General features: G+C 39.7%; 1 protein-coding gene across 9 annotated transcripts in view; it reads right to left on the minus strand.

Annotated features, from left to right (window-relative positions):
• Positions 1–25,931, minus strand: part of NR2C1 (nuclear receptor subfamily 2 group C member 1) — a 114,897-nt gene that overhangs the window by 73,730 nt on the left and 15,236 nt on the right. For 3 of the 9 annotated variants that reach the window (XM_075933411.1, XM_006118303.3, XM_025182234.2), the window contains exons 3-5: positions 17,301–17,376; positions 7,364–7,471; positions 1,450–1,680 (exon numbers count right to left, since the gene is read on the minus strand). In XM_075933411.1, the coding sequence (XP_075789526.1) occupies positions 1,450–1,680; positions 7,364–7,471; positions 17,301–17,354 (393 nt within the window). In that variant the 5' untranslated portion in view covers positions 17,355–17,376. The remainder of the gene's footprint in view (positions 1–1,449; positions 1,681–7,363; positions 7,472–17,300; positions 17,377–25,931) is intronic. The other 6 variants (XM_075933426.1, XM_075933430.1, XM_075933438.1 and 3 more) reach the window with 5 other exon arrangements.

A 25,931-nucleotide genomic window follows, 5' to 3' on the forward strand; every position in this document is an offset into this window, starting at 1 on the left:
CAGTCTTTTAGGCACTTGAAAGCTGTTATGCCCCCTCTCTGTCTTCTCGTCTCCAGATTAAACAAACCCAATTCTCTCAATCTTCTCTCATAGGTCATATTTTCTAGACCTTTAATAATTTGTTGTGTTTCACTGGACTTTTTCCAATTTGTCACATCTTTCCTGAAATGTGGTGCCCCAGAACTATACACAGTATTCCAGTCGAGGCCTAATCAACATGGAGTGGAAGAATTACTCCTTGTGTCTAGCTTACAACAATCCTGAAGCACTAATACATCCCAAAATAATGTATGCTTTTTTTGCAACTGTGTTACACTACTGACTCATCGATAGCTTGTGATCCTCTATAACCCCCTGCAGATCCTTTTCCGCAATACTCTTTCCTAGGTAGTCATTTCCCATTTTGTACGAGTGCAACTGATTTTTCCTTCCTAAGTGGAGTATGTTGCATTTGTCCTTATTTACTTTAGACCAGTTCTCCAGTTTCAGTGGCATTATAGCTTCGTACACAGGGTTGCAGTGCCACTCAAATTTGGCCTGGCCACCCATTTGTCATGAAGAAGTCAGCTAGACCAAACATGAGTAGCGCTGCATCCCCATGTGTCACACTGCATCGCCAGTTAGATTTGGCCTTGCTGCTCTTCCATCAGATGGAAAGTTGACATAGCTAGATTTGAGTGCATGGCACTGGAAACCTGTGCATCAGCTGAAGCATGGGAGAACTTCCTGTCTGGGTAACCCTCCAAAACCTTGTGGATCTGGGTATTACTGCACTACTTACACTACTATAGCTGTGCCACTGAAATCTCTTCTCAAAATGTTTTATGCTAGAAGCACTTTAAATCTTATTTAACAGGCACTTATCTTTATTGTGATTTACTTAAAAATACAAAAAGTTATGACACTACAAAGCACATGCTGAAGTTCACAACTTAATCTCATTGACACTCTCTCCTGCCCTTCCCATCTCTTTGTCTATATGTGGTCAACAATTGTTTGCACAGTTAAACAATAATCAGAATGGCAAATAAAAATGAAAGGATAAGAAGGGAAATAGTAAGAAGTAAAAGGTAAGGGAGAAAATGGTATTTTTTCAAATGATACTTGAAAACAGATGGAGAGGCAATGAGGCAGAAACACAAAAAGGCTATCCAGGAGTGCGACAGAAGGTTCTGGCTTGAAAAGTACATATAAAACTACACATTTATATTTTTTTCTATCTTGGCTCATGAAATATAAATTCAAATTCAAATTCAAAAATAATAAATTTCAAGGAACAAATTATTTTCTTCATTGTTTCTAAACAACAACTCCCAAGTCTTGCTATCAGAGAAATGTACATAGCAAAAGGATTAAAAATGCAAGACCAGTACAGAAAATATTTGGAAAGAAAAATATCTCTTCCTATCCCATTCGAATTAATATTATGAAATAAAGCATATTCTCTACCTGGATGTGTTGTGCAGATAAATCAGGGGAAGCAAAAAACAGTTGGTTGACACCTGCAGCATCTGGAGTTGTTAGGAAAACCTTTCCTGGAGTGGAATCTTGTCTGGCAAGGATCACCTTGCTTGGGGTAGAGCCATCATGATTTGTTAAGATGAACTGCTTGCCTGCTGTATTCTGATCAAGTGCGGTAACAATCTGAATCTTCTGGCCCGTCTGTTGATCTGTGACAATCTGATAATACATTTATCTCAAATTGTTATGGTCTTTCAAATTCATGTTTTTTTTAGCATCCCGTCTTGCACCATCATAGTCAATGGGAATTTTGCCTTTGACTTCTGTGGTTGCAGGATTGGGTCTCCTAATGAGCTAAAATTCAAATGAAAACCCTGAATCTGAAAACCCCAGGACTGTAGAAGTGTTTGACCTCTGAACCTGAATATGCATTCAAATTTTGCAAGTGGTGCATATGTTTACAGAAGGCCAAAGAAAAGTCTCAGATCCTATCAGCTATGAAGTGTTAAAAATATGGATATAAACGCTAAGGCTCAATCCCTAGTCCTGTGATGTACTAAGCTCCCTTCCTTTCCACTTAATTCAATGGGATTTGAGAACACAGCATAACACAAAATGATAATCAGCAGCTCATGGGTTTAAGTCCTTAATGAATTATCTTCATCACCTAATTCCAGGTGGTACACTTCAGTGCTGACTTTATTAATTTAGATAATTACTAAAGGGAAAGGAACAATCTTATTTCTTAGTTTATATATAACTTAGTTAAACATTTTTACACTCACAAATAGAAAAATCAAACTGAAGCAGGAGAACTGAACACTAATCCTTTTCTTTGCCACCTTTTTTCTTTTTGACAAAGAAAAACAACTCTTGATTTATTCTTCTTTTGACCAACAAGAACAGATCAGCAGCATTGTTACTGCATTTCTTTCCTATTTTTAAATGAAGACTGTAGTAAAAGCCTCACAAACTTGCCCTTCACTAAACTGCAGTTTTTTCTCTTCAAAGACCTGGAATTCCATCTGCAACCAATCTGCAAAACTGCTTTATGAATAAACTAGTGACATATGTAAGTCATTCAACGTGCCTGTTTTAGGAAATAATGTGTTCACCTGTAAAGGATCATTTCAATACATTTAATTTTGACATATTATTTATAGAACTAGTTGGAAATCGGATTTCCATTCAATGAAAAAATTCTGAAGTTTCCCACAAAATGAAAATTCTGAAAAAATTCAATTTGGGACAATCAAAACATTTAATTTCTATTAGTGCTTTCAGGTACAAAAACATTATGTATCTTATTGTATTATATACATTATATGAAATAATTTAATGTAATGCAAAATAAAATCAAAACAAATCACATCTATAAAGTAAAACAAAAAAGTTGGACTTTTGCCTGCAATTTTACCAGCATTTGACAATTTCTTGCAGTTGACAATTTCTTGCAGAACATTTCAACAAGAATGGAAAATATCCTGTACTTTCCAACAGCTCCAATTATTTATTATTAATTATTGCTTGTGCTGCTGAAACGTCCATCAACTCCAGCGTGCTAAGTGCTTTACATGAACATACAGCAGACAAAATCCTGGCTCCACAGAGTTTACAGTCTAGAGATAAGATGTAACACGTGAGAGAGTGACAAACAAGAAAAAGGAAGAGGTGAGGGGTACAGAAAAGTAACATCCCTCTACTACACAGGATAGCTACGGTATAATTTGAAGGTTCCAGAAAATACTTAACTTTTTTTTAACACAATCCTCCTCTTGCCCCTGCCCCTCCAACATGACACACAATCAAACTTTTACTGGCTGATATAATTTGAAGGTTCCAGAAAATACTTAACTTTTTTTTAACACAATCCTCCTCTTGCCCCTGCCCCTCCAACATGACACACAATCAAACTTTTACTGGCTGACTCATTTATGGTAGACATAAGTCTTTCCTACAAAGTGTGGCTGTGGATGAACCACAAAGGGATGACTACTCCATAGAGGGAAGGATGATCCCAATATTGGTAGACAGACATGCTTACTATGCTTGATCTAGTACACTAAAAATAGCATTGTGGACATTAGTGCAGGCTAGCCACCCAAATCCAAGCTCACCTGACCCTCTGGGTTCAAATACCAACTGGCTACAGGATCTGAAATAACAGAACTAGTCTTTTAGAGCAGGCAGTAGGTTCATGGGCTGCCCCAAGTTCAATTTTTAATGCTAACAACCAAGTACAGAATATCGCATTACAAGAGCATAAAAACCAAGGCAGCTTTTGAGATGGGAGTGAAAAGAACAGAAGGTTATGGATTAATTAAGAAAGGATTCCCTGAATAAGAGCTAGCATGAAAGATAGCACAGAGACATCTGAAAGATGGGTAGATAGGCTTGAATTGTTCATAGACCAGAGGAAGCTGGGGTAGATGCAATAAATGATGGGAAAAGGACAAGTAGAGAGGAACTGAGCTGTGAATGTCCTGGAAAGATTAGGACAAGAAACAAGAACTCATGGAACAAGCAGAGCAAGTAGAAGAATTTGAATAGTGTGATACAGTCAGAGCAACAAACAAGAAAAATGACCATAGCAGTCACATTTTGAATGGAAAATGTTTAATGCAATGACACTGCTTACAGAGAAATTTACAAAAGTTTTAAGGTCAGATACAAAAAGAAACTATATTTGCAGGGTCTAAAATTTAAGGCCTGGTCTACACTAGGCAGGTAGGTGAGCTTAAGGTACACCATCCAGCTACACGTTTTGCATAGCTGGATATGCTTTATCTTAAGCAGAGCCGTCCCAATGTCTACACTGCGGGAGGCCCACAGGAGCACATGCTCCCATCAGCTTCCCTTACTTTTCACAGAGTGAAGAGTACAGGACACTGGCGGGGGCTGCCCTCGGTGGTCGATTTGGGAGTCTACACTACACCCGCTAAATCAAACACTAGAAGATTGATCTCTGCAGGGTCAATCTTCTCCATAGTGTAGACACGCCCAAAGTTACTTAAAAAAAAAAAAAAAAAGTAAATCCCATTCCCAAAATCCTCCTCATGCACCCAAAGATGGCACTAGACAACATGAAAGTGGTGAGTACCCATACTGACTTCTTCTCTGGGTAGGACATTTGGGCAAAGCAACTAACCCTAAATAGAATCTCAATTCTCAGGTGAAAGGAGAGGAAACATATCACATGGATTCTATCACATACTCTACTGGGGCAGGAGTTTTTTCTCGGAATGATCAACAAACAAATTCTCCAGCAATACACTAAACAATAGGCTGATAGCAGTATATCAAGAAAATGTGTTAATATAAAGAAAAATATGTTTAATAAGAACAACCATACTGGGTCAGACCAAAGGTCCATGTAACCCAGTATCCTATCTTTTGACAGTTGCTAGTACCAGGTGCCCCAGAGGGAATGAACAGAACAAGAAATCAACAAGTGTCACCCATTCCCAGCATTGGACAGAGGCTAGGGACACCATTCCTACCCATCCTGGCTAATAAGCATTGACAAACCTATACTCGATGAATTTATCTAGTTTTTTTTAACCCTATAAGATATACTTCCTTTTGTTTGTTTTAAACTTGCTAATTATTCATTTCATTTGGTGACCCCTTGTTCTTATGTTATGGGAACAAGTAAATAACTTTCCTTATTCACTTTTTCTACACAGGTCATGCTTTTATAGACCTCTCTCATATCCTCCCTTAGTCTCCTCTTCTGTAAAGTGAAAAGTCCATCTTCTTAATCTCTCTTATGGCAGCAATTCCAAACCCCTAATAATTTTGTGGCCCTTTTCTGATTTTTTCCAATGCTAACATATCTTTTTTGAGATGAAGCAACCACATTTGTAACAGTATTCAAGATATGAGCGTACCATGGATTTATGCAGAGGCAATAAGATACTCTCTATCTTATTCTCTATCCCTTTTTAAATGATTCCTAACATTGTTTGCTTTTTTGACTGCCACTACACACTGAGTGGATGTTTTCAGAGAACTATTCACGATGACTCCAAGATCTTCCTTTTGTATGTATAGTTGGAATTATGTTTTCTGATATGCATTACTTTGCCTTTATCAACATTCAATTAATTTATCATTTTGTTGCCTAGTCACCTAGCTTTGTGAGATTCTGTTGAAGCTCTTCACAGTCTGCTTTGGTCTTAACTATCTTTAGCAAATCAGTATCATCCGCAAATTTTGCCACTTCAAGGTTTCCCCCTTTCTCCAGATCATTTATGAATGTTGAATATTGATTGGTCCCAGTCAGTGTTCCCTCTAAGCTGGGTGGCAAGACAGGTGATTAATCAGCCCCACCCAGTCAGTCAGTTCAGTGCACCCTGAACCTCTGACCGGGTGGTGCTGATTAATCACCTGTGAAGCTGTGCTACTGTGCAACTTAGAGGGAACACTAGTCCAGTATGGACCCCCGGGGGACAGCATTAGTTAACTCTCTCCATTCTGAAAACCTATTATTTATTTCTACTTTGTTTTCTATCTTTTAATCAGTTATAAATCCATGAGAAGACTTTCCCTCTTAACCTATGATAACTTACTTAGGAGACCTTGTCAAAGGCTTTCTGGAAACCTAAATACACTATATCCACTGGATCCCGTTTGTCCACATGCTTGATGACGGCCTCAAAGAATTCTAGTAGATCAGTAAGGCATGATTTCCCTTTCCAGAAACCATGTTGACTTTTCCACAACAAATTATGTTCACCTATGTGTCTGACAATTCTATTCTTTACTATAGTTTCAACTAGTTTGCATGGTACTGATGATAGATTTACTGGTCTATAATTGCCAAGATCATCTCTAGATCCCTTTTTAAAGATTGGCATCACATTAGCTATCTTCCAGTCATTTGGCACAGAAGATGATTTAAAGGATAGGTCGCCACAGTTAGTAGTTACACAGTTTCACATGATTTCTTTCAGAACCCTTAGGTGAATGCCATCTGGTCCTCGTGACTTATACTGTTTACTTTATCAATTTGTTCCAAAACCTCCTCTAGTGATATCTCAATCTGAGACAACTCCACAGCTTTGCAACCTAAAAAGAATGGCTCAGTTCTGGGAATCTCTAGACATGAAGACTGATGCAAAGAATTCACTTAGTTTCTTCGCAATTACCTTATTATTTCTGAGCGCTCCTTTAGCATCTCGATTATCCAGTGGTTCCACTGGTTATTTAGTAGGCTTCCTGTTTCTGATGTAGTTAAAAATAATTTTGCTATTACTTTTTGAGTTTTTGGCTAGCTGTTGTTCAAATTTCTTTGTGGCTTTCCTTAATAATATATTTTATGCTCCTTTCTATTTTCCTCGCTAAGATTTAACTTCCACCTTTTAAACAATGCCTTTTTATCTCTCACTGCTTCTTTTACTTTATTTCTTGCTATGATCCACAAATATTTTCCAAACCACCCCACAGAGTCTTTCAAATGTATCTGCTGAATTATCAAATGTAAAATAATTCAATCTTTTAACACTGTTTCCATGTTATGCCTTGTAACAGCTTGAAGTACATCTTTGTTTTTCAACGGGTAGTCTTGGAGTAGAGACTGGGTACGCTGTTTAAACACAAGTGAGGCTTTGCAGACAGCTTTTACTCCAACAATATCACTTGAATTACTGTCTGAAGGAGATTATGAGGCACCGGTGAAAGTACTTCCTATGTAACTCTTCCTCTCAGAAAGCAAGAAACAATGTGAAGCACCACCCCGATTGTACTCCAGCTCCACTAGACACAGGAGTTTCTATCCCTCTGGGTAAAATTTTCACATTTTAGAAAAGATCATTAAGTGTTCACAAAAGGAAAGGTACACAAAAAAAGGCAGAGTAAAGTAGTTCAAAGATTCGTTCAAAATATTTTACATTAAACGTACTTGTATGCGTTGTGGTAAAGAGAGACCTGAATCCGCTGGGACAATTTGTATTCTTTGTGCTGTCCCATCCATTAGTGTTTGAGTAATAGTTCCTTGGGAATGAGCAATCTAGAAATAAACAAATAAATAATTGGAATGACAGCTATGTGAAAATACTGCTGTACCACATTAAGGTTAGACCAGCTTGAGATGTGTCAGCAAAGTATTATTCCAAGAGAAGACACTCATACTGTATTGGGAACAGTATGCAACTTAATTTTATTCGCTAGTTTTGCATGTTAAAAAGTTCTACTGGTTCCACAGTTTTAAAGCCATTTCACAATAATTTCTGATCCAAAAGTCAGAAATATATTTATGGTAAAACAAGACATAAGGAAATGAACTGCTGATTAACCCACAGGGAATATACGTTAATTAAAGATGATTATTTTCTTGTCTGCTCCATCTAACATTTGTATACGAATGGAGAGATATAAATCAATCATAGTCATTTAGGACTTCTACCATTTTCATATTGTCTGTTACTCTCCCCTCCTTAGTTGAGTAATTGGCTTACCCTGTCTGTCTTTGGTCTTCTGCTTGCCTCTAAAATATTTTTAGAATGTTTTCTAGTTACCCTTTCTATCTCCAATCTCATTTTGTGCCTTGGCCTTTCAATTTTGCCCCTACATATCTGTTATTTGTTTATATTCTTTCTATGGCATGGATGATACCAGATAATATTTAGTCCTGCCATGAGTGTAGGGGACTGGTCTAGCTGACGTCTCAAAGTCCCTTCCAGTCCTATGATTTTATAGTAGGGACATGCTTTTGCACAGAAGCACTTTTAACTTAAGGGCTCAGTGGAACTAATGGAAGCATTTTTGTGTAGAAGTCTAATGTTAGTCCATTTCTATTCAGCTGTCAAGCTGAGGGACTGAAAAGGAGAAACAACAAGAAAAAAGAAAGAGAAGGATATCGAGACACACCACAAGAAGGAGAGAGAAAAGAAGAAAATAATGGTATTTTACCTTTCTTCATCTTAATTTTGATATCCTACTTAATATGTCCTCTGTATCAAGCACATCTCTGTATCAAGCAGGTGTCTCTTGTACATTTCAAAGGGAGAGGTGCAGCTGTCAGAACCCCATGCGAGCAGGGAGCGCTTTGGTCCCCGCTTGCGCTGTTTCCCCTGCTGTGCCTCTGCCTCCTCTCCTCACCACAGAGACAGTGCTGGGGGGGGGGGGGGGGGGGGGCTTTTAAGCAACTAGTTGCTTATAACCCTAAATTAAATAACAGACTTCTGAATGCCCTTTTAAGGACAGTGGCATCACTGCTTCACATCATGTATCTAATTGCTTTGGCCAGACACATCTTTAAATACATTAAAATAGCAAACTTTCTCATTTTTATTCTGAAGAATTATCATCAAAATAGAATTCACAGCATAAAAATCACTGTACTCCTTCAAACAAATGTCTATGCTTCATTTAAAGCAAGAACTTTTAAGACTGCCCGAGGAATCTCCATAACTGAAAACTCCAACATTACGGTCATCAATAAGGGAGTTGTATACCTCCATATAGTGGAGTTATTGCAAACTCTAGTGCCCCCAGACATGTGTGATTTCCTAAGTGAAAGTCAGAAATTCTGAAGTTTGGCAAAAAAATAAAAGGGAGAAAAGACAAGATGGAAGATAAAATACACCTTTATTCAAAGGCAATACTTCTTTAAATAAATTACAGCTCAAAAAAAGAGCTGGATTCCATGGAGAATATATTTATTTGCTTCTCACTTGTGTGGCCCCCAACTGATTTTTCTGTGGGTCAGTAGCACCACCCTGGCCATAAAGAAAGAAAGCATTGAAATCTATTGTGCTGGACATAAATTGACATTTTACTTTATTTAAAATGAAGTTTGATAAACTAACATGAGAAGGTTAAAATACTTAATCTGTTTAATAATTTAAATTAAACCATTCTCCCTAGCTGCAGCTAGTTCAAAAAATATGGCCACCAGCACAGACTACCTCTGGCTTCCTCCTCCCCCTGGCATGTATATCCGTAAATAGAAGTGAATAAGTTAAATCTTGGCATGTCACTTCTAGCATTTACATTATTCTGCAGTTTATAATATAAATAAAATAAAATGTATCACATGGTTCATGTTGTTTTACAGATGCAGTTTATAAACATACACATATACTTCTTAGAGAAGAAAATCACACTAGAGTACTGGTGCACGAAAAAACCCTATATCAGAAAATTATTAATTAAGGAGACCGAACCACCACAGGTCAAGCATGGAAGAGTATACCGGGTCATATGTCCTCCCAGATTTGCTGTTTAGTTGTACTGGCATGTTCAGTAACACTGCTGAAAGCCAGCTGCCTTCACTCTACCTTTCCTCTCCCACCATTGGCAGGCCAGGGTCATCTCTAAACAACCTTGCCACATGTCACTGTTACTCTATGGAATGTAGACATGAAATTGTGGTAGGTATCTCAACTTCAAATTTCTGAAATTCTGAATAATTAAATCCTGTCTTTTCCGAGGAACATATAAGGTCAGTAGTTGTCTAGTTCAAATCAAGTTGGTTACTTGGTTTTACCTAGATGAGAATGTTCTGTATATCAAACAAGTTAGTATTTACAGTGCTATATCTCATCTATGAGGTAAGGATGGTCACGGCATATCAGACTGTGTAGTTTACGGCGGAATAAAGGAAGCCTATGTCTCCGGAGTTTCCAAGTTTCTTAAAACTGGACTAATTATCTTACAGGACGGAATTATAGTTTTCTCTTTAAAGCTCACAAAGATACACTTTACAGAAGATGAAACTGCTGATTATTGCCATACAGCAGTGTGAATTTAACCCTTTGAAAGAAACTTTACACTGTTCATAGATGTGTTAACAAAAACATTAAATACTATTTGTCATAAGGTAACCAGTATATTTGTTAAATATTACGTTTTACATAGTTATGGTGGATGCTTCTTTGGATTCACAGATTCACCTTTTTGCTTTGAAAGTGGAAATTTACAGCACATGAGGAAATGGATAAACCACTATGTAATTACTTTACAGCATCACAAGTTATGAGACAGAACTATTACACATTCTTGGCAACACGTTGAACCTCTCTAGTCCGGCACTCTCCGGTCTCGCAACATTCATAGTCCGGAATGATTTTAGTTAACCGATGTCCACTTATGACGGGTGTGGCCAAGTTTCCTCCAGTTGCATTAAGTTTGTTTTCAGCCACCAGCCTGGCTCTTGGTGTTTTGTGCTGTTATTTAGCTCTAATTTACCCCTACATGTCTTTTAAGAGTCCAGTAAGAGAGGCAGTGTTGGTAATGGTGTTAGACAATATTGACCTCTTATGGTTCAGCAAATTCTCTGGTTCACTACCGGTCAGGTCCAGCAGGTGCCTGACTAGAGAGGTTCAACCTGTGGCAGAACTGCCTAATTCTGGTATGGGAATAAGAACTACCCCATTCCTGGAAGGAAGTGCATAGTGTTGGGCAGAAGATTCATGAGAACATACACACTATGTAATGTTTCATATAGGGTAATCTTTTGTAGCTAGAATTCTTTTTAAAGGAAAAGCTTTTTGTTTTGAATCTGCATATATTTAATAGGTTTTACAAAATACATCATTGCAATCTATTGCAAAGATCATGCTCTAAATAGGTTTGTAATTTCTAAAATGCTTTATGAACAATAATTATCTAGGAGGTACTACTTCGAATTACATTAATGACTCCAGTAACTTATGAAACATCAGGTTTGTGAATAGCCTGCTTTCTTAAAAAGTATGGGGAAATGGTCTCTTTTGCGCACCTTGACCCCAAACTGGATTTTGCTTGTGAATTTAGTAAAAATTATTTAATCAAAGTTCATGTGAATTACAAGTGCTACTGGAAACACTGGCTCAACTTCCATTCAGTTTCAAATATGGTTTGCAAGAACAAGTCACAAGTTTATATCCAGCATGAATATAACCAGGGAGAAGAACAGCTGTATCCTGTAGGACAACTATAAATGAAAAATGTTGCTACCTGAAAGTCCAAGAACAATGCTGAATCTTATATACCGTATTTTCCGACGTATAAGACGACTTTTTACACTAAAAAACATCGCCCAAAAATTGGGGGTCGTCTTATACGCCGGGTATAGAATGTACCTGTGCTGATACTGGTCCCCAACACGGTGCTCGGGGCTGGCCCCGGGCACATGGCGCACGGTGAGCGCCGGCGAGAGGAGCGCCGGCCCCAGGCGCGTGGCGCTTGGCGGGGAAGCGCCGGCCCCGGGCGCGCGGCGCTTGGCGGGGGGAGCGCCGGCCCCAGGCACATGGCTATGGGGGGGCCGCCCCCGGGCGCGCAAGTGTCCCTGCCCCCTGGCAGGTGAACGGCCACGTCCCCTGGCGCCCGGCGGGGGGACGGCCACGTTCTGTAAGTGGGTGGTAGAAAAGACCCCATCATGGCTCCAACAAGAAGAAGGAAATTTGAAGCCAGTTTCAAGCTGAAAGTTGTAAACTTTGCCAAGGAACATAATAACTGTGCTGCTGCAAGTCAATATGGAGTAACAGAAAAGATGGTCCGAGACTGGAAAGCAAATGAAGATGCATTAAAGAGTATGCCAAGTAGTAAGTGTGCATTAAGAAGAGGCACACCACATTGGTCAGAACTTGAAAAGCACGTAGCAGACATGGTGCATGAGCATCGTCAAAATGGTTATGTAGTGACACGAAACAAAATACGTATGCTTGCACTTCAGTGGGGCAAACCTAACCCAGATCACAGCAAAGGATTTAAGGCCACTGTATCCTGGTGTACTAGGTTCATGGAAAGGCATAATCTGGTACTGAGGCAAAAGACCAAAATTGCACAAAAATTACCTGCAGATCTCGACGGAAAAGTAAGTCTTTTCCATCGATATGTAATACAACAGCGCAAGAAACATGGCTATGCGTTAAGTCAGATCGGAAATATGGATGAAACTCCTATGAATTTTGATATGGTTGGAAATAAAACTGTTAATCCAAAAGGTGCAAAAACAGTGTTAATTAAAATAACAGGACATGAGAAGTCCAGTTTTACAGTGGTACTAGCATGTACAGCTGATGGCGCCAAACTAAGACCAATGATTATTTTTAAAAGAAAAACAATGCCGAAAATCAAGTTCCCTGTTGGAGTTTTTGTACATGTGAATGAAAAAGGCTGGATGGATGAAGAAGGGGTAAAGCTATGGCTTGATAATATATGGAGTAGGCGACCAGGTGGACTTCGTCAAGAACGTAACCTACTGGTGTGGGATATGTTCAGGGCTCATTTAACTACCAGCACAAAGAAAAGGCTGGCAAGAATAAACACAGATGCGGCAGTTATTCCTGCAGGATTGACATCATTGGTACAGCCACTGGATGTGTGCCTAAACAAGTCATTTAAAGATCGCATTCGAGAACAGTGGAATGAGTGGATGGTTAGCGGCGAAAAGTCATTCACAAAAGGAGGAAACATGCGTGCGCCACAACTGGATGTTTTGTGTAACTTTGTCATAAAAGCCTGGAATGATATTGATGCAGAAACAGTAATCAAGTCTTTCAAGAAGTGTGGCATATCAAATTCTTTGGATGGTATGGAGGACGACTTCTTGTGGCAAGATGAAGGGGAAGCCAAAGCTGAAGCCACACCATCTGATTCGGAATTAGATCCATATGATGACTGTCTTACAAATGTACCACAAGATGTCATTGATGAACTTATGATGTCAGAGGATGAACATGATGAGGATTTTGAAGGATTTTAAGTACCTGTAAGTCAAAACCATTTTAATTAAAATTATTTAAATCAAATCTGATGTTATTAAATGGTGTTGCCTCAGAAGGGGGGGTAGTCTTATACGGCGAATATAGGCCAAAACCTATGTTTTAACTGGAAAATTAGGGGGTCGTCTTATACGCCCAGTCGTCTTATACGCCAGAAAATACGGTAACCCTGAAATTTCAAACTACATTGCCAAAGGTGAACATACACAAAAATAGCATTGAGTTCATTTTTCAAGATATTTCCCTCTGTTAGTACTGACTCTGATGTCAGTTTGCCCCTATCTACTTCACCTCTTTCAGACATTGGAAATACAACATATATTGCTGCATCTGGATATAACAAAAGGAAAATATAGGTCATCTTCTACATGGATAAATCTCCTTACTATTTCCCTTACCATCATAAATACGCACTCAATAGAAAAAATAACAAAATAGAGCCTCATATCAAGTGATCTAAGGAGGAAGAACAAATACTCAGATACTCTGAGACCTTCCAGAGTAATGCACAGAATATCCTTGTCATCATCTACCAGAAAACTCTGTACACAGATCACTTCATGATCAACATTATCAAAAATGATGATTGGTCAAAAGCAGCACAGGATATTTTTATATACGTGTCATTCACTGGTAGTGGGTAGTCAGCCATAGATAACAGCATAGTCTCCATACCAGTCACATCAGACACAGACTAGCAAGATACAGCTACAAGATCAAGAAATAACTGAAGTTGCTTCAGTAAATCTAGGCTCTTTCATATTGGCACAGTAGAGGGGCTTGTCCCTCCCCTTGACTGTGCCCCCAAGTCAGTGCCCCTCTACCGGGGGAAATACTGCTCTAGCAGCCTAGTCTCCAAAGTCAGTGCCCCTCTACTGACTAGCCACCCAGAGAAACCTCTCCTGGGTCAGGGATTGATTGTCCAGGGTAAGAAAATGGGTGGTGGGGGGGACCCAGGCCCTCCCTCTCCACCAGGTCCCAGCCCAGGGCCCTCTAGGCAGGGATTATGGCTCCTGCCCGCTTGGCGGGGAATCCGGCCGATACACACCGAGTCGTACTAACAGTCCTTTGCCCTGGGCTGCTTCCTGCCACGCCCTGCCACCCCTGTAGTCTATTTGCCTCTGAGTCAGTACTTGCCGGGGTTGTGGGCGCTCCGGCCTCTCAGGAGGGGGTTGGCTGCTGGCTTTACTCCCGGACTCTGTTGCGGGCTCTATCTCTGGCCTCAGCTGCAGCACAAACACTGGGGTTGCTGCCTGCTCCCTTCCACCCTCCTCCTGCCCTCTCTCATGCAGGGGCCTCTTCCGCCAGCTGGGCCTGGGCTGTCCTCCGCCCTTCAGTACGGGGCTTGTCTGCCCCATCACAGGCGCCAACACCATTTTCTCAACAACAGAGAAACAGTTATTTAACCATGGTAGTTAAAACTGGACAAAAAAGGTTAAGTTATTGGTATCTGGAAATCCTCAAGAGAGAAATCTCTTTGGCCCCACCTGCTTAATATGCTAAAAGTCTATCTTCACAAAGGGAAGCTGTAGCAGCAATATACGAGCCTGTTTGGACCTACTGATAACATGTTAGGGGTCAGAAACAAATACCACCCATTTCACATACCAAGGCAATCAAATCCATTCAAGTTTAAGAAGAGAGATTACCAGGTAAGGTGCAAGCAGCACAATTGCTTCCTTTCTACTTTAACTGAGCTATAAAGGAAGACAGCTGTGATCTTACTAAAACTAAAATACAAGAAGTGACATGGAAATAGCATGCCAGAACTCTGTCAGGAAGAGCAGGAGGGCCTGCTCTCTTACTATATATTTTAGAAATGGGCGTCCGTTCGTCCATCCATTAGTCCGTTTGTCCACAATTTCCTCCCCAACGGTAAGAAACAGGGCCACCAAATTTGGTTTGTAGCTTCCTCTTATCACTTAAAGCAAGGCAAGCGTTTGATTGTGCCAGGACTATGGCATACACCTGGAATTTTATTGTTTTTCATAAAATGGAAAGGAAGAGATCTGGCAGGAGGGACAGTTATACTGCAGAATGACCACGAGGGGGGGAGGCAGCAAAGGGCAGAGATAGGGACTGCAACAGCTATAACCCAATTAGGCCAGCAGAGGTAGAGAGAGGGACAGCTATTCTACTATATATTTCAGAGAGTTTGTCTGTCTGTCTGCCTATCTGTCCCCCAGTTGGGGGTCAATGTACCCTTCCCCCGGCTGTGCCTGCTGCAGCAATCATGGACAAGCGCTTCTCACCTGGCCCCAAACTGCTGTGGTGAGAGAGAGGGCTGGGGTTGTCCTCTCTCCCTGGGGCAGCTTGCATACCGAACTCCTCATCCCCAGCCTCAACCCAGAGCAATGATTTTGATGAAGAAAAACAAAATTTATTTCAGTTAAGGACCCGGGCAACACCAGATAAAACTTCTAGTTCTAATTAAAGTGGCCTCTCCACAGAAGAAGAAAAGGGAGACAAGCTGCTTGGCTGGCTTGCTCTCCCTTCCCGCCAGTTGACAGTTTGGCTTTTGTTGCTGTTTTCAGATTGGATATAAATTTTAGTGATACTATGAAAAGGGTATCTCGGTGATCTGAGATTTAAAAAAAAAATTTCACAGACTGACTAAATTCTGGAGTCAAACTCGAAGTCCCAATACTTAAGTCCATGGCACTCAATAGTCTGGTGCCAGGATACTAAAAGATTTACCAAAGCTCCTGGATGAAGACTGAAATTGATGGACATCTCCAAACCTCAGACACAATGGAACTTGCTAACATAAGGATAAAGCCTGTCAGGCCTGGCCCAAGACTATGAAACAAACTCCCACAGTTGCTAAGGTCAAAGGGCAAGGTACTTCTTCAACCTGCCTTTTCTAATATAAGCATTTAACCAGGGTGTACCTCCAAACAAAAATAAGCCAACCCCCTTCAAAATCCTCCTGTAATGAAACTATACAAACACACACAATACTCTGCCATTTTTAAATGTCCGCTAGTGCGGACTCCGTGCCGCGCGGCTACACGCGGCACGGACTAGGTAGTTCGCACGAGGAGTAACGGTAGTTCGGAATAGGAAGCCTAGTCCGAACTACCTAGTCCATGCCGCGTGTAGCCGCGCGGCACGGAGTCCGCACTAGCAGACATTTAAAAATGGCGGCGCCCGGCTATATGCAAATGAAGCCTGAGAAATTCAAATCCCGGGCTTCATTTGCAACTCCGGTTGCCTACATTACCACCCTAGTTCGATCTAGGGTGGTAGTGTAGACATACCCTTAGATACTACAATGATGAGGGTAGTGTAAGAACATATATAAAAAAACAATCCAAGAGGGAAAGCCTTCTATTAAACTCAATTTACATCTTTTTTGAATTGAGCTTGAAATCACCTGGAATACTTCACTTGTCTGTAGAGTAAGAAAAATCTAAATTAACCAAGAGCAGACATTTCAAGTAAACAGACAAATTTTTTATCTTTTCTTATAAACACATTTGTATAGATGTTGAACAGGATATATAGCAATGAATTCATAAGGGTTGTATATTGTAAATATACAAACATTCTCGGTACACTTATTTTTACTATCTAGTCATGAATTTCTAAAAGCATGATTACTGCAATATCTTGGCACTATATGCATACTAAAGACGACAGCAAAAACTTCCCAGCAAGAAGAATACATTCTCTGTTCTCTTTGGCTCATCTAAGCATCCTTGCACTTTTCAAATTGTGTACCACTGGTACAGCAATTAAAACAACTGCTTATACAAGTGCATTTCAAACTATCTTAATGCAAGTTTGCAGCTAGAAAAGCCTACACCATATGACTAAACAGCTCTATGAAGATAGCCAGTAGCCCATAGTTGCAGAACCACCGATTTAGTCAATGATTTCTACGTTTGGAAATATTGCTACATTTTTTCTAGCTCAGTTTCTTTGGGAAATATTTTGACAAAGATACAAGTTTTGCATTACGACGTGAAGATACAAGAACGGGGTTCTTGCTAATCTTCTATGGGAGGGTCTTCTGGAGTTTTGGGTCCATTAGAGACCATTCTCTCTTGTGGCTTTGATATTTACATGTCAGTGTTATGCTTTATTGTCCAACTTATGTCAAACAGGACTAAAATATATATGTACCTCTCCCATTTGTTGTTCAATAATTTGATGGGCCAGTTCCTCTATGGTTGCCATGATCTTTAATCACCAAAATTTCCTGTCAAAGAAAGAAGAAGATTCTTAAAATCTATAACCTTAAAGATGAAAATATCTGGGGGCAAATATAGCTTACATAAATCAATTATAGCTACAGTTGCTGAAGTGAGCCCAGCAACCAATTTAAAATGAGTCTATGCTTTGAACGTTGCTGTAGAAATGGCATCATATAGTTCCATGTTTGTGTTTCAAAGGCTTCCTTATAATTCTGATGTTTCTTAGATTACTTTTGTTTTTTGTTATAGAAGAGCAACAGCTCACTGAAAGATTTCAAAGTAGGAATGTGTTACCTCTGGCTTTTAAATCACTAGCATAAATTCTGATCCACTGAAGGTCTAATTAAAAGCTTATTCAGTCAGAACTTTGCTAATGTTTCTATTGCTGTACCAGTCAACGTATACAGCTTGCTCTCCAGAAGCTGTATTGGTTTAGCAGCTCTAATAGGAGTATATAATTAAATATTTGTCATTAAAATAAGACACTTCTTAGGTGAAAATAGATCTGTGGAATAAGATGATGCCAATATCATATACTTTAGTGGCCAGAGTGTGCCTAAAAAACTGAAATTTGGTTGAGTTTCATGTCTGTTCACCTCATCTGTGTGAAGCGTACAAAGAAGTCATCATTACACAGCGTATATATTAAATCACTGTTATGTAATATTAAATGTTCACATGTAAGAGAGGCTTGGGCACCTATCTACATCATTACATTACTCAATAAGTTAGAACGGTGCATAGTTGCTTCCTATCTAGATTAACTGATTCACACCATGAAAGACCTCTGGGTATCCCTACTAGGGATGTTAAAATGTATTTATTTTTGGAAACGTGTAACTGTTGAAAATTTTCAGCAGTTACGCATTTATATGAGGGGAGGCCAGGATGGAGCTGGTGCCAAAATCAGGCTTCTGCCTGAGATCCTCCACGCTGCACTGTTGCCTCTGTATCAGAGGCAGCAGTGCGGGGGCAGGGGAGAGGGGAACAGGTGGCTCCATGGGAGTTGGTGCTCACATGCCCCCCCTCCCTCTGCATACAGAGGCAGTAGCGCAAGTGGGGGGCAGTTAGATTGGCAGGAGCCAGTACGTACAGGGACCCAGTTTAAAAGCCAGCTTCCCTCTTCCCCCCACCACGCTGCTGCCTCTGTTTCAGAGGGAGCAGCATGGAGGGAGGAGTAGGTGGCTCCGCAGGAGCAGGTATGTGTCGGCTTAAAAGCCGGCTCTCTCCCGTGCAGCGGAGGGAAGGGAGGCTGCGTGAGGGTTAACTCATAATTGTGAGTGTTAACTCATGAGCCCAGGATCATCAGTTAACCATATACTCGGAGACATGTTCACATTCCTAAACCCCATAGGTATACATACCACTGGTTGAGAACCAATGGTATAAGATACTTTTACATTTTTGTATAACTATATTCATACAAAGAATTGTATTGGTTTACCTGCTCTGGTTTAAATAGATAAATCACACTCCTTACCAAATAATTACACCAGTACAAAAACTGTGTGCAGACTAAACTTAAGATACACAGATTATTTCTTCTCACTTCTCCTAAATCCTTGCTGCAATCTGACCCTGTCACATCCCCAGTCCCAAAGACATTGTATTACATCCAAACTGCTAGCCAAAGACTCATTTTGGAGCCATCCCTGTTCCTGAAGTTAAACAGACTGTTCCTTTTTGACTAGTGAGAGAATCTCAACCCTCAGCAGTGCAAACTGTAGCATATCTAGCCCTGCTGACAGAGAGAAAATTAAAACATGTTTTTATTTTGCAGAGCATTTCTAAACCACCAGAAAACTAAGTACAGAGGAGGGAACAGTGAAGACAAATCCAAATTTCTTCAGGTATGTATTTAAAAAAATAATCTCACTTTCTAAACATTGATAGCTTGTCTCAATACCTTTCTAGGGTTATGGATTTAACTAGTGGTTAAATTACTAGTCGAGTAGTCAATGGAATTTCCATCGACTACTCGATAGGCACTTCCACATTCTTCCTTTGAAATGTACAAGAGCCCATGCTGGGGCTCTTGTACATTTCAAAGGAGGAATGAGGAACTCCGACTGCAGCCGGGGGCCAGTGGGAAGTCCCGCTGACTCTGAGCTACATGTGGGCCAGCTTTGAAATGTACAAGAGTCCTCAGTGGGGGCTCTTGTACATTTCACAGCGAAAGTGGCCTCAGTGGGGGACCAAAGGCTTCATGCTGTGCTGCCAATTTGAAATGCCATGTGGAGTCTGCGGTCAGCTGGGGACTCCCCAGGTGATCCCAGGCTTCATGCAGCATTTCAGCAGAACCTAGGATCAGCTGGGGTCTGCCCGGCTGACCGTGGGCTCCATGCAGCATTTCCCCAGAACCGTGGTCAGTTGGGGACTGCCCAGTTGATCCTGAGTTCCACTGAAATGCCGAGCGAAGCCCGGGATCTGCCGGGGGAGTCTCCAGCTGAACCCAGGCTCTGTATGGCACTGCCGCTTTGAAACGCCAAGGTGACGTTTCAAAGGAGCAGTGCCACACAGGTGATCCCGAGCTCAGCTGTGCAGCGCTGCCGCTTTGAAGTACCTCGTCTTCCCCTCCCTTTGCTGCCTCTATCTGATAGAGGCAGCAAGGGAGGGAGGGGAATCGACTAGTCGATTGACTAGTTCTTAACATCCTTATCTAGGATTACTGTTATCCACATTTTTATATATAGTGAAACTGGATCAGAGATAATCACTCAATTTAAAAAAAATCCAATGTTTTCCAAGTTAGGCTAACATAAACATTGCCTTTTTTCTGTGTTAACTAATTTAATCTTTCTAATAAAGCATTATGTGGGCTGCCCCATTGAAAACCAATATACCAGATTGAGATTAGGAAACCAAACTCAGCAGAAAATGCAATCTTTCAGATAAGACTTAACATTCTCATAATTTTAAATATAATTTAATAGTGTTGTGTCCTGAGAATATAGACATTAAATTTCAATTAATCGGTGAATTGAGTAGTAAACAGAATTTCCATCCACTACTCAATTAGTTGATAAGGGGGGCACTTGCTATACCACTGCGTCTTTCCTTTTGAAATGGACAAGAGCTGCCTGGAAGGAAGAGGCGGAGCGGGGAACCCACACAAGCAGGGACCGAAACAGTCCCTTCTCACATGTGGTCCCGACTGATGCACCTCTCCCTTTGAAATGTACAGGAGCCAAAGGCAGAGGCGCATAAGGCGGTCCCCACTCACAGGGGTTCCCCACTGCCCCTCTGCTTCAATCCACGCTCTGCCATTTCTACCTCTGTCTCTCCTGTCCCTCCCTGCTGCAGAGACGGTGCTGGGGGGGAACCGGCTTTTAAGTGACTTGACTAGTCACTTACATACCTAGGCTCTGATGCCCAAACCACACCCATAATCTATATATCTTTTTGGATCCTTCCTGATAGAAACTGTATGTACACAAGGAACAAAGTATTATTACAAAAAGGAAAAAAACTTGCCTAAGATTTTAATTTTAAAGTGACGTTTTTGTCCTCAAATAAATGGCATGAGATTGGACCTGAAGCACAAAAGGAAAATCTTCAAAAGGACAGAAACAAAATTATATCTGAAGATATAACAGTACAATTACATTTTTAAAATAATTGAATATTATAAAAAATTCAAGCTTCCATAATGTACTGTTATACAGGTTTCCTTGCTTTTTTAAAAAAATATTCTTTAAAAAAGGGGTTATTTCCTTTTTTTTTCTTGATGGCTTAGGGTGTCTGCAAGGAAAATACTGACTTTACAGGGGAAAATGTGAAACTTACTTTACACAAATTGCTATCAGATACGTAGAGAAAATACAATGAAATCCACTCTCTCAGGTTTTATTTGGACAAATGCACAATATTTTAAAATAAATATGATTTTCAAACTAGCTGTTTCATTTTAAATAGATGAAAAGATTTTAGCGTACTATAGCTAATACACAGATATTATCAAGCAGGCACAGTTTACGTAAACAAGAGACTGCACATAATTTTAAATTCTAGTTTTATTCCACTGAGTTCCTAGTTTAAAAAACAAAATACTTGAAAAGTTCACATTAATGGGTAAAAATTGCCTGAACTATTCAATAACTACCTTAGTAAAATTATGTACAGAATACATTTTTCTGAAAGTTGCCCTTTTTATTTAGTAATCAATATTTTCTATTTCATGATTACCACCTATCACATCTTCTGCATTCCTAAAGAAATCTTGAACAGGGCAAGGTCACAGAAAGACTCTTGACTACATTTTTTTCTACAGAAAAAAGCCTTCAGGATAATCATAACGTCAGTCATACTTACTAACCACACCTATAGTTGCTCTATATTTCTTCATTTTATACCTTTCTTCTAAACCAGGGTTTCTCAAAGTGGTCTGCGGACCTACCCTGAGAAAACTGCTACCAGGACACTCCAGGTGGTTCAATTAACGGCTCCGCAGCCACAGGGCCTCACGGTTTCCATTGGCTGCAGTTTGTAGTTTGCAGCCCAGGGGAGCCATGAGAAGCAGTGGCTTGGGTCTCACTGCTTCCCGTGACTCCTGTTGGCTGCAAACAGCGAACCGCAGCCAAGGAGCCAAGAGGTTCTCTGACTACATAGCCTGTAAGTAAACAAACCTGAGCGGCCTGGTAACAGCTTTCTCAGAGTGGGTCTGCGGACCACTTCGAGAAACACTGTTCTAAACCTTTTGATGTTTTGGTCTGTAGTGCTGGTCTATTCTGATGCAAAAACTGAATACTGTGAGTAATGACTGATATAAAAATTATATTAAAATGACATCATTTTGATCCTAACACATTCTAAATTCAGCACATCACAGTCAAAAGATTGTGACACCTAATGTCTCAGGTTTGCTTCATCAAAAGTAGTGCATCTAAATGGAAACAAAGTGCGTTCATTGCAATTGTATCAACCATTTCTACTCAAGGAGCTTACCACATGCTCACCTCTGGATAAAAACTGATTCATGTATTAATATTAAATTTTATTGATGTACAAAAGAGTTTAACTTTTACAGATTGCAAAAAGTCTAATTATGTTTCAGAAAGACTATAGTAATAAAATGTTTCATCATTTATAGTAATAAAATGTTTCATCAAAAATGTCAAAATAATGTGGCATCAGAATTTGGTTACAATTAACTTTCACAACACACTACATAAAGAGAAAAAACTTAAAAAAACAACAAATAGTCTAGTAGCACCTTAAAGATAACAAAACATGTAGATGGTATCATGAACTTTCATGGGCAAAACCCACTTCTTTAGATGACTGGGGTATTAGAAGCTATTTGTTTTGTTGTTTTTTAAGTTTTTCCTGTTACAGACTAACTTGGCTACTCCTCTGAAGCTTTTGTACATAAAAAGAGAGTTTACCATATGAAATAGCAGTTCTTGTTTTTTTGTAGTCATCAGGCTCCATGTTAATGGAGGACAATACCACAGCCTCATCAAGCAATGAAGAGATAGGAGCTGAAATGTTGTGCACCTCAGCTTGCAAATCCTCTTCTTCAGTGTATCGTTCGTGTGAATGCTTAGCTAGAAGGATCAATGGTTGAACCAAATGAAATGCTAGGAATCTATCAACCTTGACCCTGGGGAATAAGCAGGTGATAGCTCCCTGTTATTATGAGCCCTTTGATAAGTAAGAATATTCCTTTAACACGGGTGGAGAACCTAAGGCCTGGGGGTCAGATGCAGGCTTTGGCTTGCCTGGATCTGGCCCCTAAGGCTCAGGGCTCCCCACAACATCTCTCCCTTAGGATTGGAGCACACAAAATCTACCAGCCTGAGTCCTCCTAGGCTCTAGTGTGCAAGGAGAATGTCTTTCTGCTTCTAAGTCAGTAAGCCACATCAATGAGGTGTTTTTGTTTTGCTTCTCACATGTGCATGGCTCCCAACTGATTTTTCTGTGGGTCAGCAGCCCCTGACCCAAAAAAGGTTCCCCTCCCCTGCTCTAACGGAAAAGAAGACCTTGCTAGAGTGCCAATGTGACCCTTACCAGGTGATGAGCTCAGAACAGAAATGGGAATAGTTGTCAGTAAGGAAAGGGGAATCTTTACCACTGATAATGGTGACCTCGATAATGCAAGTGCAGTGAGATTTTTCAGTGTCAAAAAGGCTGTTAGCATGAAAGTCGGCAGATGACAAGAAAACATCAGTATTGGAATAGTTGGTACTAATGACACAGATACTGAGAGACTTAGTGTTTAAGTTCAATGCTCAGGCTGTAGGGGAGGCTTTAACAGACTCTGCTGGCCAAAAAAAATCCAAACAAGCATATGAAGAGTGAAATACATGTGGACAAGCACTTAAAGAAACCATAGTTTCTGTGTGAAAGCAAGTGTTACGTGAAAAGGCTATTGCAAATAGCTCTGAAGAATCAATAACAAGATGCAATTTTTTGCTTTTAAGATTATCAAAGTCTGACAATTTAAAACTTTCTATCTATATATTATACATTGAGATAATTTACTGTTAAAATAATTGTTAAAACAATACAATAACAAAATTAGTGATTTTGTTCTGCAGATACATTAAAATCAGTATCAGTTGTTGAAGAAAATTACAATGGTACAAAAACTGTTTTATAATGAATGACTACAACAGCATTTTCATGAATGTTTTAGAATGCAGCAGCTAGCTGCCTCTCTTCAGATGTTGCATTTATTAACATCTGCTATCCCAGTCATTTTTCTGAGAAATTATAATAAACTGCTTTTTGTTCATTTCCTTGTTAGTGTATTGATATTATTTATAAGAACTAGAGAAAAAAGCTTGTTCGTGCCTTTCTTCTCTTTTTATGCTATTTTTAGATTTATAAAAAACACCTGAAAAGTTTTCCCTTTCTTCAAAAAGTTTTATATATACTTATTTAGAAAATATTTTTAAAAATATGGGTATCAGATCATGCTGATCCTTATTTTTTGTTCTCATAAGTGAATCACAAAATAAGATGAAAGCTTTATTTTCCCTCAACTGAACGAGTGAAGACATGAAATGTTGAGCAAAAATCTGTGCTCCCAGTTTTCTGATTTAAATAGGTGATGGAAGTCAAACAGTCTTTCTAGAACCTTGTGCAGCCATTAGTTGAAAACTGGTTTAAATTGGTTTAGTTTGCATTTGCAAGTCCTTTTCTATATACAGAATTGCACTAACTAAACTAAACTAACACAACATGAGACATCTTGTTAAATGTCTGTGTGTCAACAAACCTTTACACAAAACTAAACTGCTCTCAGACAGTGGTTTGCACTGGTTTAACAAATCATTTTTAATCTGATTTTAGTTAGGCATGTCTACAAAGTTATACTTACTTCACTAAATGTGTGATATTTATACTAATTTAACATAAACCAGCAATTTGTGTAGACAAGGACTCAGCTGCTTAAGTGTAAACTTTCTTTGAAAATGCCTTAACTCTACTGAATTATTCTGCCAATCAGAAAAAAACAAAGCAGAGATCTTTACTTCTAATGTAATAAACATGCTGAATTTTTTAGAAATAAAACAAGTCCCACTCCCGAAAGCCATCTTTATGCATCAAAGAAAACATTTTAAAAAACACACTGGCCTTGCTTTATTCTTATTTCCAAGTTAATTTCAGCAACTTCTTCTGAACAGTCAACAGAAGTGCATCAAAGGGTGCTATGCATATCTTGTTATTATTGTGATCAAATAATACATTTTAAATTAACTCAAAAATATTCCCAAAAATTTTAAGGCTCGAAAGTCAGTAAAGTCAGAGTTAAACATACAATTCTATTCTTAAAAATGTGAAGATTTGAGATTTTATTTTAAACTAAAGATTAGTAGTAGCATTTAAATCCAGTCCTCCTTCACCCACCTGTTATGTCTCAAATAAAACAAAGATTTATATGTGTTTAACTTTACTGATTGCAAGCAGTAACATTGTAGCTATATCTAACATTGCAGATCTTATGCTGCACTGCTATAAAGTCTTCTGTGGAACTGCTGTATGCTGATGGGAGAGAGCTCTTCCATTGGTATAATTAAACCACCCCCCAGCAGTGGAGGTAGCTATCTTGGCAAGAGAGCATCTTCCACCAACACATAGCACTGTCCACACACTGCAGTGTCTGTCTCTGAAACTTATGTCAATCAGAAGGGTGGAGTTTTTTACTCCTTTGTTTGGGGGAAAAAAAGCAAATAATTGGATTGCTCCTGTTCTGCCCTGCACTAGGGATGTGAACGAGTAGTCGACTACCCAATAAGCGGGAGCTTATTGGGTAGCACTATCGACTACTTGATCACCTCTCCCCCTCCACTTTGCACTCCTGAAGAGACAGGGAGGAGCCAGCACACAAAGACGATGACTCAATCTCTGGTCCCCCACCGGTTCTCAGGACAACTCCCCCCCATTCTGCATTTTGAAAGGGACAGAGCAGCAGCAGCAGGTCCCTTAAAGCAGCTGCCACTGCTCTGTCCCTTTAAAAATGCAGAGTGGCAACGGGGGTGGGGAGCTTGTGCTGAGAGAGACCCACAGGATGGCTGCTGCTGATCTGTCTCTTTCAGAATGCAGTGTGGTAGCA

The sequence above is a fragment of the Pelodiscus sinensis genome, chromosome 1, assembly GCF_049634645.1.
Source record: "Pelodiscus sinensis isolate JC-2024 chromosome 1, ASM4963464v1, whole genome shotgun sequence".
Classification (NCBI taxonomy): Eukaryota; Metazoa; Chordata; order Testudines; family Trionychidae; genus Pelodiscus; species Pelodiscus sinensis.